Source organism: Mandrillus leucophaeus, unplaced genomic scaffold, assembly GCF_000951045.1.
Source record: "Mandrillus leucophaeus isolate KB7577 unplaced genomic scaffold, Mleu.le_1.0 Scaffold622, whole genome shotgun sequence".
Classification (NCBI taxonomy): Eukaryota; Metazoa; Chordata; class Mammalia; order Primates; family Cercopithecidae; genus Mandrillus; species Mandrillus leucophaeus.
Genome location: NW_012106720.1, coordinates 813,031 through 828,145, shown reverse-complemented (window position 1 = coordinate 828,145; position 15,115 = coordinate 813,031). Strand labels below are relative to the sequence as shown.

Genomic DNA, 15,115 nt, shown 5'->3' with positions numbered 1-15,115 from the left:
GCCTCCCAAAGTGCTGGGATTACAGGCTTGAGCCACCGCGCCCGGCCGAGTATTATAATCTTATAGGACCATCATCCCATAAACAGTCCATCACTGACAAATGTTGTTATGCGACACATTTTATGTAGTGTGTGACCATACATGATACGCAAAAGAAATTCAAGCTTCTAGGAAGCCTTCTAAGGCCACATCTCCCTAAGGGCACCTGGTGAGCCATTCCTCACCCCTGCACCACACCAGGCCTCCAACACCACCACCAAGGCTAACCGCTGTGCACTCTGGGCCCCGGGTCTGCAGTACCTGGCTCCCAAGCACACCAGCATCTGAAACTTGCCGTCCTTGCCGATGTTCCGGGGAGTATTGTTGATTGCAGTGACAAATCGGCAGAAGTTCCGGGCTCTTGTATGCCAGTTTTCCTCAGAGACTACTTCATTCTGCTCTAATGTCTCATAATAGGTTTGTGCTTTTTCTGTGAAGAGTAGAAAAGCTTGCCAGTGAAAGGCTCTCAACACCAACCTGATGGTCCTGCAGGCCACTTGCCATGGGCCTCTCCAAGTCCACGCAGGTAACTTAATGAGAATAGTACAAGTGTTCTGATGTCACTGGTCATGTTTCAAAATGATCCTTAGCTTCCCTATCCTTATTTTTAAATTTTGTTATGTGGCCCTTGATCTAAAGATGTTCTTTCCCCTACTCTGAAGACACAAAAAATTCTGAGGATGGTTTCTTGCATGAAAATTCTCCATATTGGTGCAACATAGGGCTTGGGGCTCCAATACACTCAGCTGGACTTTGGGATCTATAAGGAGAAAGTGTGAGGACTCAGAACTAAGTCCATACTAAATAACAGATCTCTAGAAGAATCTTTTCTGTCCAATTCTCAAGAGGTAAGCATTTACCAAGGGGGGAGGAGAGCTCTTGTCATTCCCTTTAAGAAAAACCAGAGCAAACAAATGAGATCTTAGAGTCACCTAATTTGGGTTCTGCCTCTCAGAGTGGTCAGCACCCATGCTATGTTGGTGAGTCCCCCTATATCTCTACATGCTTTTCCCACCCTCATACTTCAGCTCAACTCACCCAGGAAATCCCAAATGAAGACATTTTTGAAGAGCCGGGGTGATTTAAATCCATGCTGGAAAGCCTGTTCCAGGGCCGAGACAAGGCCACACTCTCCACAGAGCAACAGCGTCAGACTGCCTCGCTAAGTAAGGAAACAGGGGAGGATGCCAGGCTTGTCTCAGCCGAGCTGCCCTCCCACCACCGCATCCCTAAACCCACAGCCCAGAGTTGGGAGGGCTGCAAAAGACAGGCTAGGACTCTATCTGTTCCCCTAACACCTGGCACAGTGCCTGGCTCAGAGCAGCTCCCAGTGAAGAGTTGTTGAATAAATGGATGAAAGAAGAGATGAGGGATCTGGGTCACACATAAGGAGATTCTCCACTGGAGGACAAAGCCAATGTGGCCACTATTCAAGGAGACCCAGGCAAATCTAGAAGAGGACAGGAATGGGTACTGTTCACTAGGGGCCCAGGGACTCTACTGGGTCATCAGTATGGAGGGAAAATAGGGTAATCTGAGGCAAAGGCCCCCAGAGGAAGGAGTCTGCTCCATCTCCAACTAGCTGAGGCACACACTCTACAAGACTCTAGGGTGTCCACAGCACATGGGCCTGGAAGAGCATAACAGGATAATTGGAAAAACAAAATTATTCTCTCTTACTCAATGTAAGGCCCTGGATTGGAGGGCAGGAAGGCTCACCTCTTTCTCAGGCTTATGGAAGTGCTTCACAATGCCATTGACTGCCTCCCCGATGGACTCCTGGATCTGCCCAGTGTTCAGCTCTAATAAAAATCAAGCAGACATCCCTAACCAATCTCAGAGGCTAACAGTGCTTAGCTGCCTGAGCAGGAGACTGAGGACATGGGGAGGGCCCATAGGAGAGGCAGGGCAGCTGGACCCTAGGAAGCAGAGGCTCTTGCCCACCCAGCTTTGCTGATTTAGCTCTTCCACAAATCTTGGGGGAAAAACACAAAAGCTAACACCTTAGAGTTCTATCTCTAAGAAATGCTGGTAAAGTTTATTTTCCATTTTACTTGGAATTGTGGGCAACCAAAAGAGAGTCATGCCTTGGCTGTGAAGCCCAGGAATCAGGAAGGAGAAGGCCAGAAAGTAGACCCTTCTCATTTAATGGATCATGCATGAATATAGACAGCACCCAGGCTTGGCAGCATGAGTTCTCTCCTCTCCTGCCAGCCCTCTAAGGAGACTGCCAAATGCTCTCAGTGATTCATAAGAGGAGGGTGCCATATGCCTGAGGTGGCTTTGTCAGCAGAAGTGTTTCCTAAGGCAGTTGCACAGGCTGGGATCTGGGTTCCCCATATCAGGGCTCACAGAGCTCCACCCATTCCCTAGACTGTGTGGCATGAGGGCCCAACCTCTCCTCCCACTTACTGGGCTTGTTGTTGGGTGAGATGGTAACAAGCCTCCGGATGACACTGGGGGACTGCTGCAGCGGCGGGGTCCGGCACGGCCTCTCATCCACCTCAGGCTGGGATGTGAGCAGCTCCCCAACTAGGATCCGCTCCAGGCTTCCATCATCCATGCCCTTCCCTAACCACCGGCCACAAGGGAACCTGAAGGTCAGACAATGGACTGTCAGAGCATCCAGCTCCTCCTTGCTGCTCAGCAAGAGCCATAACAAAGTCAATCCCTGGAGATAGGCTCTGAAACCAGGATAGAGACTCCTTCAAGGCTCTGCTGGTTCCACCATGTATCATCAGAGAAGTGACCTGAGTGGCATGGGTGGCCTGGGATCTGGGCACAGCAATTCCACACATCTTCACCTGGAAACCCTCCTTCTGGCCAGGCCTGATGGCTCATGCCTGTAATCCCAGCACTTTCAGAGGCCAAGGCAGCTGGATCACCTGAGGTCAGGAGTTCAAGACCAGCCTGGTCAACATGGTGAAACCGGTCTGTACTAAAAATACAAAATTAGCTGGGCGTGGTGGTGCATGCCTGTAATCCCAGCTACTCAGGGAGCTGAGGCAGGAGAATCACCTCAGCCCAGGAGGCAGAGGCTGCAGTGAACCAAGATCATGCCACTGCACTCCAGCCTAGGTGACAGAGCAAGACTCCATCTCAAAAAAAAAAAAAAAAGAGGAAACCCTCCTACTTACTTTCAAGTGTATGAGGCAGAGCCAAACAGGAAGTTACCTCAGGTTATCGCAACCTAAAGGATCTCCTTGGGAACTCCACATACCCAAGCATCAAAGAGCTCCTGTAGACACACCTTGCCCCTCTACCTTACAGCCTGAGGGAACACTTACTTGTAGGTATGTCCTGTGATCTCATTCCTGACCATCACATACTCCACCAGCCATTTGGCATATAGCCCAGAGTTATCATGGCCAATCTGGACAGTAGTAAGCTTCCCCAAGTTCTGGCACTGTTAGAGAATACAGAAGATGAGGTAGGTCAGGAAAATCAGAGGAAAGAACAGTAGTCCTCAGAGGCACAGATCTGACTGGCTACCTGCAACATGACCCCTCAGCATCTGCAGGGGTAGAGGTCATGGCTCTATATACTGCCAAAACTGCGGTACAGCACTATCTCATGGGGGCGCCCAAGGCTGAGAAAGAAAACACTCTACCTAGAAGAAGAATAGGGCCTGGGAGCAAGAGGTTCTGGAAGTGGGTTCTGAGGTCTCTGGGAACAGGTGGGCTGAGTAGCTGAAAGAACTCTTGGGGACTTCTCAACACACTATGCATGGAGAGATGTGCAAGTCCAGACAAGAAAGTGCCTTCCAAACAGACACTGTTTAGACAGGGTGGGGTCCCCCTCCTCAGGGTCAGTTCTTGGCTCCAGCCTCAGATCATCTAAGGAAGGTCAGCTATGCTGACACATTACACTGTACATAGCAAGGCCTCTGAAAAATCCTGCAGAAAACTCCCCAAAGCAGCTGTTGCAAACTCAGATCCCCACAGAGCTATGGCCCCAAATAACACATACCTCGAAGGTCATCTCTAGCACATTCCTGGGAATCTGCAGAATCTGTGTCTCACCCAATTCTCCTGATATACAGATCCATGGGTTGGCAGTGAACATGGAGCCCCCCAGCTTCTTGCTTGGTACGATCAGAATGTGGTACGGGATCACTGTTTAGGGGAAGCCACAAAAGTATTGAGGAGAATCAGGAATCCTTCCCAAACCAGATGGGACTCTGACCTGCTCCAGGCAAGTTGGCACAACTGTGGCCCCTGCTATCCTAGCCCAAGCAAAGCCCTGGAACAACAGGGCCCCAGGACCTAGTCCCTGGCTGATGTAGAATGTTAGCCACCTATTCCACAGCCCCTCCTCAATTTCACTCCTCTCAGGCTTACCACCCAAACATCAAAGATCCAAGCCTATCTGTAGGCTCAGAGCTAACTGAACCTGTTGGTTAAACAATATCCCCAACTCCTAACGTACTGAACTGCTTTTTAGAGCACTCTTCAATCTATCATCTCATGAACCTTAATAACAATCATAACAATCTTTGGAGAGGAAGTATTGCAATCTTTTTCCAAGGCACAGAGAGAGACACGGTTTGCCTCAGATCTTTTAAATTCCAGTCCAGTGCTACTTCTATTAAGCCCATAGCCCTAGTCTCTAAAAGGGAAGATGCAGCATCAGATAGAAACAAGAGTCCATGCTGCTGAGTAATTGGCCAAAGAACTAGCCAAGTGGCAAACTCAGAGACTAAACTCCACCCAGCAGAGAATCCTGGCATCAAGGAAAGAAGAGGCTCAAAGGGAATTAGACCATATTGAACCCTCTTCCCTATTCTGTAAATAGAGAGACTGGGACTCACAGCAGGATAGACTCTGCTCACAGACACATAATAAGTTAGCCAAAGCTGGGCCCAGACTTAAATCTCCCACTGGCATCTGGAGTTCTTTCTGCTACCTCAGGCAAGAGCTCTTTTTCCCTTCAGCCTGGTCTGAAATATTCTGTGATGCCAAGTGACACTCTTAGGTGAAAACAAAAGGGAGATTCTTTGTGGGTATGCAGGGAGGGAGGTAAACTGCATCAGCTCAACTGACTCCACTCTACCTTCATCACCTTAGGCTCCCAGAGCAGTGTCTAGGACAACATCGACAACACAATGGCAAAAAAGACTGAGCTCTCCAGTTCAGAACAAGAATGAGAAACCGGAGAAAACACAACCTCCAAGGAGGGCAAGTGCACCTCTCTCCCCACAGAAGCAAAAGACAAATAGAAAGTACAAGGGATTAATCTTCTTTCTTTAAAAAGGGGACAATGAGTGAGTCTCAGGCAGGTTCATAAAGACTGCCTTGAGAAGGCCAGCTGGGAGCACAGGGCTACTCACGGATAGTTGTGAAGACATTGGTGAAGCAAAAGTAATCGACGGCATTAAAAGACAGGAGGTGATAGAGGAACTGCTCCTTCTCGTCATCACAGCGCAGGAAGGCATAGCGCTTATATAACTTTCTGTTGGAGAGGAGGCAACACATCAGTCTCCGACCAAAAGGAAGGGAAAGAAACTAGAATTTTCAGTTCTGGAAGGAGACAGCTAAGGGAAGCATAAGATGTCAAGCCTCAAGTTCCTTAGGTTCACCCTATAAAGGAACAAAGCTATCTACTCTGTAACTAATGGACAGAGGGACAATGGTTTAAGCTACGGCAGGAACAACAAAAATCAAAAACTGCCTGTGTCCAAGGTATATGACGTTACTAAAATGTCAAGTATCAAAAGTCATGAAATCTCCTTTTCTAAACTGAGGGCTGTAATGAAATTCCATCAAGGATGACACAGGTCCTCTCAGGCTTCTAGTTAGGCTGTCAGCTAGTGTACGGTGTGTGAGTGGCAGAGGATGAAGGTCTGTGGTCACCATTCATCACCAGGCCTAGTTTCAAACCCTGAGTAGATCTGAGAGCCACGAGTCAGAACACTGCTCTGAATGGGGGTGTAAGCCCAGGACAGCTTCAGAAGCGATAAAGGGCAGGCTTCTGCTCCCGCCTCTGATCCAGGTCACAGGCAAGGAAGAGCCATGCAGATCATATCCTTCCACTTTTTTCAAACTTTCTCCCTTCATTTCCACTGCCTATTCATCAGAGGTCAACTCCTTTGCCTGACATTCCAGGCCCTCTGCAGCTTCAAAGCAATGATATCTTCCCCCAAATAGAGGAGACACCCAGAGCCAAATGTGCAGGCCTTCAACACAAAGAACAAAAGAAGACAACTGTCCTGGTTGCCCAAGCTGCAATCACCATGGCCAGAGAGGTACAGAATTCAGATCTGTGAGGTTCTACCTAGCCAGGTTTATAAGGCACTTTCAACAGATAATTTATCAACCCAGGCCTGTTATGTCCAGGTGCTGGAAAGCGCCTATCCTCAAATGCAGTCTAAGTGAATAAATCAGGTAAAGGCCATGGTATAGGACTGCTCACAATGAATAATCAAACAAAAGGCTGTTTCTTGGAATTTAAAGAGTCATATGCTTCAGTGGTCCTGGAAGGCCTTCTAGAACAAGAGGGACCTGAAGGGCAGCAGAAATTTAGACAAGTGTTGTACAGATAGGTTTGGAAGCCAGTTTGGCTGGAGTTGAGAGTTCAGTGAAGTGATCAGTTAGCAATGAGACTAAGAAGTTAGGCTATTATACCAAGGGTGTCAAATGAAACCAACAAACAAAAAGGCTATTCAAATGAAGGAAGGTCCTAAAATTTTAAACTAAGGACTTTGCAATCTGCCCAGTAAGTAAGGGGTTTCTGCAATTTGCCCTAGAAAAAGGGACAGCCATGACCAAATTCAGGAAATTTAAATTTAGTGCAGGTGAGAAGTGAAAGGGAAATGAGGATTAAACTAAGTCTGTGCAGTAAAAATGGTAAGGAGACAGGTGGGACAGAGGTGAAAGACCTGAAATCTGTGGGAGATAAAGCAAAGCAAGGAGTCAAAACTGACTCCAAATTTTGAATGTAGGTATGGAGAAGAAGTGGGGGTAAGCTTTTCAGAGAGCACAGCGGCGACATTAACAAAAAATCTGAGAGTAAAGTAGTTATGGTGAAGACTCTGTGAAGCTTGCTTTTGTTCTCTCTGAGCTAAAGGTAAAATATCAGAATGGAAATAAATGCAGGAGTGGAGTTCAAAAGACATGTCAGGGCTAGAACTTCAGATGTGGGCATTTCCTGCTTAGAGGTGAGAGAAGTCATGAGAATGGGTGAGATCACCAAGTAAGAGAGCAAGCGAGAAAGCAACAAAGAGTGTGTGCATGCAAAGAATTGAAGACAGTGAAAGCCAACACTGTGCAAAGAGTAAGGGGAGAAAGAGAACAAGATGGTATAAGGTCATGGCAGCCACACAAAGTGAGTTTCAAGGTAAGGGGGGCACTACATGGTATTACTCACCGCAGACAAGTTAAGGAGAAAGAGTTTAGGCTCCCTATATAGGAGCTAATTCATTTCTTCCTTTGGAATTTAGAATTCAGTGGGTACCGTGAATATACAGCCCCCATGAATATACAACCCTGCCTCCACCTTACCGCATCTCCAAGCTACAAACAGTCCTGGGGGCTAGCTGGAAATCGCAGAGACTGAGGGACATTCTATCAAGATATACTCTTCACAGGCTGTCCACCTCCTGTCTCTGCAGCTATGCACACCTTTTACGTGCACTGGCTGAATCCCTAGTGGATGCTAAGCAACATGCTCAGCCTTGGGAAAGGGACAGGTTTATGCCTTCAATGAAAGCAAACGTCAGTAAGTAGCAAGCAAATAGATAATGAAAATACAACACATCGTGGTAAAAAGGGGATGAACAAATATTCTAACATATGTTATACATGCCTGGAGGAGGGATGAACCACATTTCTGGGGAGTCTAGGAAAACTCTGGGAAAGAAAACTGGGCCCTGAAGAAGTTTACCAGGTAGAGTGCAGACAGGGACTAGGGTCATGCAGAAGTACAGACAACAAAAGGCTACAGACATCCTGAGAGGAGTGAGGGGTATGATGTGTTGAACAAGAGAGAGAAGAGGACATCTCAGAAGTTTCCTTTTAATTCTCCAATCCTTTGCTCCCCAGAACACGAAAGAGACAAAGGAAATGCCTTATGTCCAAGAGATATACATGTCACCTGAATACAGGAAGGAGAGGAGGACCTCATCCTTCTCACCACCTCTCTAAGAAAGCTAGTTTTGGGCATGCAGGTTGAGAAGACAGGGAGAACCGATATAGCAGAAGTATTCTACTGATAAAAAGGGAGAAGAGGAAATACTGCAAAACCTTCATAAGCAAAGAGGTTAGCTGAATGCAGCAGCAATGAATACTCCCCCTTCCCACACAAGTTTCCAATCTGTTCCCTCCATTCCTGGGAGCCTGCTTCTACTCCTGGCAGAGCAGCCTTACTTGGTGAGCTCATGGTCTGAGAGGAGCTGCTTCAGGTGTCTGGAAAGCAACTTTTTTTCCATGGACAGTCGCACCCATGCTCTGGCCTTTCCCACATCAGTCTTGATTTCCCCGATGTTCTGGATGTGCCTGGAGGAAGAATGCAAAAGGGAAGTGGAGGGCGGGATGGGAGATGAACTCACTGCCAAAAACTTACCTGCAAAGCCAAAGGAGACCTGCTGAGATGGCCCTATCCCAACCTAGGAGAACCTATCTCTATATTCTCCAAATACTGGGCTTCCATGTAGCTTTACCAGATAGGCTCACCATATTTTGGGAGGAAAAAAGACAGCACAGACCTTAAAAAGCCAGGCTAACTCTGAGCTCTTAGGGCCTGAGATACTCTCCTACGCTCCCTTACCTCCAAAAATGCCAGGAAACCCAACTGTTTGTAGAGCTTTACAAATGTATTATGAAACACAAGACTTTGTGATTAGAAGGGCTTCCATGTTAGCTGAGATGCTGTAGCAGCCACTGACACCTTCTTACTTAAAGTGGACACCTAAGCAGCAACTGAAAACAGGATTTTAGTGGCTTATTACATGTGAGCCCATACTGACCTCATATCCTGAATCAGGGAGATCCTCAGGGGAGGCATGAGTGAGCTGGCATCAGACTTCCTACGTTCTGAATCAAGAAGTATTCCTAGAATAAACAAGTTGGTCATGTCCAAAGAGATCTGAATATCCAAATAGCTGACTACCCTTCCCTTATCTTAAATCACAAATTACTATGGGAAACAGTTGGTTACACTGGTAACACTTTAACTGATTGTTTCATAAATTTATTAAATTCCTACTAGAGATCAAAATTTTGTATTTTTATGGATATTATCTCATTTAATTCTCTAACAATTTATAAGGTAGATAAAAAAGATACCACAATTTCCCCTACTTAACAGAGAAGGAAAATGACATTCAGAGAGGTTAGCTGCTTTGCCTACATCACCAACTAGCAAAGTCAGTAATGGAATACAGATCTCTTGGCTCCTAGTCTATCATGCTCTCATCATGATCCACAGAAGCAGTGCTTGCACTTGGAGCCACTACTCACATCCTGTTCTGGCTTCACAGCAGCCTACAAAAGCCCAAGAGAATGTATAAAGAACAAGAATGTTCTGGTTCTGTTCCAGAATGATAGGACCTCTAGGAGAAGAGAAGATATAATACCTTTATATCCTTATGTCTGGCCTAATGTTTAAAACTTAGTATTTTCCTCATCAAGCTATTGAGAATTTTTCGCTACAGTTTATTTCTCGGCAATGACTTCTATAGCATTCTTAATAAGAACCTGCTTTTACACATCCAGAAAGCGGGCCAAAAAATTCCTCATAAGCCTACCTGGAGAACTCTTGTCCCTAGTTAGTTTTCAGCCAATTATCTCCCCAGGTTCAGTGCTAGTTAAGGTCAACTAGTTCAAGGGCAAAGAGTTCATACCCATCTTTTTACCCCATTTAACTTGCCTTTACCGTTAAGATAAAAACATCCAAGAAAGGTAAACAAATATTTTGGCAGAGAGTGGAGAACAAAGGATGATGTGAAGGGGAGATGCACCAAGAAGTAAAAGAAGAAGGGAGACTACCCTGGAAAGGACACTGTAGGATGGTCTATACATCAGAGCAGGAGACAAGATGACTGGCTCTTGTCTGGCCTCTTCCATGAGCTCACTTTGTGATCTTAAGTAAATTCAATTCCTCTCCGGACTTGTTTCCTCCTCTTGTAAAATAAAGGGCCTGGACTAGATGACCTCTGGAGTTGCCACAAACTCTGACATTTTTATTAGGTTAGAAACAGAAAGTAAGTATAAGGGATCATTCACACCAGGACTTGACTTTGAGGAAGTCCAAGGAAGGACACTGACCAACAGCTCTCTTGACTAATAGGATAGATAATCATAATGCGCATGTCAGAGAAATAAAACAAAAGACTCTGAAAACAGCCTGCTCCAAACCCGGTACCACAGTAAAACCCATATTCATTTTGAGACTGGCCTCTTGCCCATATAAATTTTCTATCTTGCCAATAAAAAGCACACAGAAATACATAATGAAAGCAAATGCCATGGTTTTGCTATCCTCTGTGGTTCAGAGAGTCTGGTGGCTCCATATTTAAAAGAGAAAACACTCCAGAGCAAAGGCTTCTTTGACCTGGAATAGTTTGCTTCAAAATGATCACTCCAGTGGGTGATGGAAAAGTGGAGAAAGGGCAGACTCTCCAATGCAGAGACTATCTTACCTGACATACTGAGGCTTCCTGATGTGAGTTTTCTCTGCCGGTTGTCCTGATAATGTAACAGGTGGGACCATAAGGCTGATTTCCCCTGGAACCAATGCAAGGGAGAAACACCTATCAGTTTAGATTTCGGGGGTCAAGGCTTTCAACATACAGATAGAAGCTTTTGCTTAAAAAAAAAAATACGTACTGTTTCTTGTTTCAATGTACATCCAGGACACAGCGTATGCAAATATATCAATTTACTAAAATCCAGAAGAAATATAAACAATGGAAGGTAACAGAAAAAGAAAATGGTCTCCCACTGGGAATAGAAAGGAGATGGGAAAGAGAGCCTGGGAAGGGACCGGTGGATAAGAAAGAAAAAAGCAGCTGGGCATGGTGGCTCACACCTGTAATCCCAACACTTTGGGAGGCCAAGGCGGGCAGATCACTTGAGGCCAGGAATTCGATTCCAGCCTGGCCAACATGGTGAAACCTCATCATCTCTACTAAAAATACAAAAATTAGCAGGATGTGGTTGCGTGTGGTTGTAATCCCAGCTTCTCAGGAGGCAGGAGAATCGCTTGAACCCAGGAGACGGACGTTGCAGTGAGCCGAGATCACGCCACTGCACTCCAGCCTGGGCAACAGGGTGAGACGCTGTCTTAAGAAAAAAAAAAAAAAGAAGAAAGAAAGAAAGAAAAAAGCAGGCCAGGTACAGTGTCTCACACCTGTAATCCCAACCCCAACACTGGGAGGTCAAGGCAGGCGGATCACTTGAGGTCAGAAGTTCGAGACCAGCCTAGTCAACATAGCAAACCCTTACTAAAAATACAAAAATTAGCCGGGGGTGGTGGCACACGCCTGCTGTCCCAGCTACTCGGGAGGCTGAGGCAAGAGGATCACTTGAACCTGTGAGGTGGAGGCACTTGAACGTGGGAGGCAGAGGTTGCAGGGAGCTGTGATCATGCTGCTGCACTTCAGCCTGAGTGACAGAGTGAGGCTACCTTTCAAAAAAAAAAAAGAAGCAAATGACCTATCATCCTCTAAATGGTCTGTTGGTTTTATGTCAGCTTGATGGCTTTTGCACAGAGGAGTGGATATGCAGCCTATAAGTTTCCATCTTAGCTCCTGAATTTCCTAAAATATTTAAAGTTATTCCTTTAAATACTGTTCTAGTCCTGATTTTGCTACTTGGCGAACTAGACAAAGCAGTTTGGTGAACCTCTCTGAATGTCAGTTTTCTTCTCTGTTAAGTGGGGGAAACTGTGGTATCTTTGGTTACCTTACAAGTTGTTAGTACAGGTTAGGGAGAGTAAGTCATCACTATAACGAGGATTTACTATTGAAGGTATGGTTGAAGAAATGTGAAGAAAGGTAGGCTGGTACTTAACTGTACGGCTGAAATAAACTACAGTCAATATAATAGAACCTTGGTGTTTGGAAAGGTAAGAACTGCAATTTACACTATTTGAGACATGTAGTAATTTGTCATTTTGCCAAGGCACAAACCTGAATAGTATTTGCAAGCCTGATGTGAGGCAGCGATTCACCTGGGTAATGAGTGAGCCCAGCTGGTCACCCAGCAACTGCTTTGTCTCTTTCTAATCATCGTTCAGTACATCATAACCCTTGTTAAATGATAACAACTTTATTTCAGATTCATGGTAAATGTTCCCATGTAGATAATCAAATAATATAAAGGTGGTATGTTTGTTTTAGTAAGATTATAATAGTTTTATAAATGACTTTGGTTCTATAATAATGATAGAAGCTACCAGGTCTTGAGGCTTACTATGAACTAAGCACTATGTCAGATATTCAAAATACAATATTGTAATTAATGCTCCCAACAGTCTAACAACGTAGAGATCTCTATCCCTATTTTCTGTAGAGAAGAAAAAATTGAGGATCGGAAAGGTTAAGTAACTTGTAAGAGGTCACACCATTAGTAAGCAGAGTGTTGGGATCCAAGCTTAAGTCTATCTAATGTCAAAACCATTGCACTTAATAACTATGCTACACGAGATGTTTCTGAAAAGATCACTTAACTTTTCAAGTTATACTTTCTGAAGAAAATTTTGTGCTATGGAATGAATGTGAAGATTTAAGGTCTTAAGATTTACCCCATGAGAATACTGAGGGTCTATTTTGTTTCTATTCACAAACTTGACCTACTCTGGGGAAAAAAAATCAAACATTAAACCCTCGCTATAGATCAGCAAGTTGTCAAAATAAGCTTGCTGTATGTTTGTGTTTGCTACAAAAATTCATCAACTTAAAACCCTACAACTTCAAGGACAATTTTTAAAATATATAAAAACCAAAAACTAAAATTAGAAAATACCAGGTTTTATTCATCCAAATACCAAATATTTGAATAAAAAAAAGTCTAACAACATTAATGAGACTTACAAATCCTATACACTGCTTCTAAGAAGGTCTATTGTTTCCTGTTGGGAGCCAAAAAGAAAAAAAAATTTTAATTAAAAAACTTAAAAAAAAAAAAAAAGAAGGTTGGCTGGGCGCGGTGGCTCACACCTGTAATCCCAGCACTGTGGGAGGCCGAGGTGGGTGCATCACCTGAAGTCAGGAGTTCAAGACCAGCCTGGCCAACATGGGGAACCCCCATCTCTACTAAAATACAAAAATTAGGCGTGCATGGTGACAGGTGCCTGTAATCCCAGCTACTCAGGAGGCTGAGGCAGGAGAATTGCTTGAACCCAGGAGGTGAATATTGCAGTGAGTCAAGATGGCACTACTTCACTCCAACTTGGGCAACAGGGTGAGACTCCATTTCAAAAAATAAAACAGGTCTATTAATGTATCTAACAGATAATACAAGAGTTTAAAATATTTATGGTCTTTGACTTAGTAATTCAACTTCTAGAAATCCATTCATCCTTCCATCTACCACAACCATTAGCAAGTAGGCCTCTCAGCATCTAGGTAGACTAGGAAAGCAGCCTAAGAAAAATTAATAGAACTGTCTGAATGTGGCACACATTAATTACAGCTGGTGACCAGAGAGCCTGACATGCAATAATACCAAAGAACCAAGGACAAGGGCAAAATCAGGCCACTATACCAGAAGGAAGCCCCTGGCCCACAGTGATTACAGAGGTGAGGAGAAAGAGCAAGGGCAAGAGTGGAAGAGCAGCAACTGGGCTGCTGCACTTTGGTTTTTCTAGTTCACGAGACATGGCCTACTCTTCTTCCTCTTTTGCAAAGGGCCTGATTGGGACTGCAAGGTTCAATACAGCCTGACTATCCGTTTACGGACATGGACACACAATAAACTGCATCAGATTCTACAAGAATGTCATAAGCAAGAAAGATAAGTAACAACTCCTTTTCATGTGTCAACCCCAAATGGCAGCAGTTACAAAACGAGTATGAAAAACCAAACCTCTCTCTGATAGAAAAACAAACTATAGGTGGAAGTCCATCTCCTTGGAAGATGTCACTGAAAGCCAAAGAGAGTGGTGAGGATAACAGAGGTTCTTATGAAGACTTGCTGCAGGCAGCCTTGCATCCAAGCAGTCAAGGCTAGTAACAAAATTTCAGAGGCTAGCAGCAAAAATGCTGTTTGGGTTCTCTCTACTTTCTAAGCAGATAATAATGGGTGGTTGCTCAGGAAGGTGCCCCCACAGCGGCATAATAAAATCACCCTCTGAGAGCAAATTTAGTCACAATCTGGGTGTATGATAAAGGACAGCAGGTAATGAGGGTGTGACTGCTGGATTGGAAGATAAGTGAAGAATGTCTCAGCAGGATAAAGAAACCAGCAAAACCGAGGCCTAGGGAGAACATGGTGTTAGGAACCCAACATAGATCATCAGGGTCAATCTCCAGCTGAACATGTATCCCTAAGGGCATACATGTCATGCCGGCAAGAACAGATCTTCACTCTCCTCTGGTGACATTGTCACTGCTTCACTTCCAGAGCTCCAAAAGCCAGGACTCAGAACAAAATGGAACTTCAACTAAAAAGCCCCCATTATTTTGCACTGGTTTCTCATCTCTCCAAAATAAGAGGGGGAGCAAATGAACTCTAAAAGAAATTCCAGTGTGGTCAACATGATGAAACCTCATCTCTACTAAAAATACAAAAAAATTAGCTGGACGTGGTGGCCTGAGCCTATAATCCCAGCTACTCGTGAGGCTGAGGCAGGGGAACTGCTTGAACCAGGGAAGTGGAGGTTGCAGTGAGCCAAGATCGCGCCATTGCACTCCAGCCTGGGCAACAGAGCAAGACTCCGTCTCTAAAACAAAAAAATGATACAAAAATTAGCCAGGCATTGTGGTGCACAGTTGTACTCCCAGCTACTTGGCAGGCTGAGGTGGGAGAATCACTTGAACTCAGGATGCGGAGGTTGCAGTGAGCTGAGATCATACCACTGCACTCAGCCTGCGTGACAGAGCGAAGGAAAGAGGGAAGGGAAGGAAAGAGGGGAGGGG

At 45.0% G+C, this 15,115-nt stretch overlaps 1 protein-coding gene across 3 annotated transcripts in view; it reads right to left on the bottom strand.

Annotated features, from left to right (window-relative positions):
• The window catches only part of DENND5A (DENN/MADD domain containing 5A), a 67,648-nt gene that overhangs the window by 3,201 nt on the left and 49,332 nt on the right, over positions 1-15,115 (bottom strand). For 2 of the 3 annotated variants that reach the window (XM_012000227.1, XM_012000228.1), the window contains exons 12-21: positions 10,676-10,760; positions 9,002-9,086; positions 8,403-8,531; positions 5,369-5,490; positions 4,009-4,154; positions 3,327-3,445; positions 2,452-2,633; positions 1,759-1,841; positions 1,078-1,201; positions 301-469 (exon numbers count right to left, since the gene is read on the bottom strand). In XM_012000227.1, coding sequence (XP_011855617.1) covers positions 301-469; positions 1,078-1,201; positions 1,759-1,841; positions 2,452-2,633; positions 3,327-3,445; positions 4,009-4,154; positions 5,369-5,490; positions 8,403-8,531; positions 9,002-9,086; positions 10,676-10,760 — 1,244 coding nt within the window. The remainder of the gene's footprint in view (positions 1-300; positions 470-1,077; positions 1,202-1,758; positions 1,842-2,451; positions 2,634-3,326; positions 3,446-4,008; positions 4,155-5,368; positions 5,491-8,402; positions 8,532-9,001; positions 9,087-10,675; positions 10,761-15,115) is intronic. The other variant, XM_012000229.1, reaches the window with a different exon arrangement.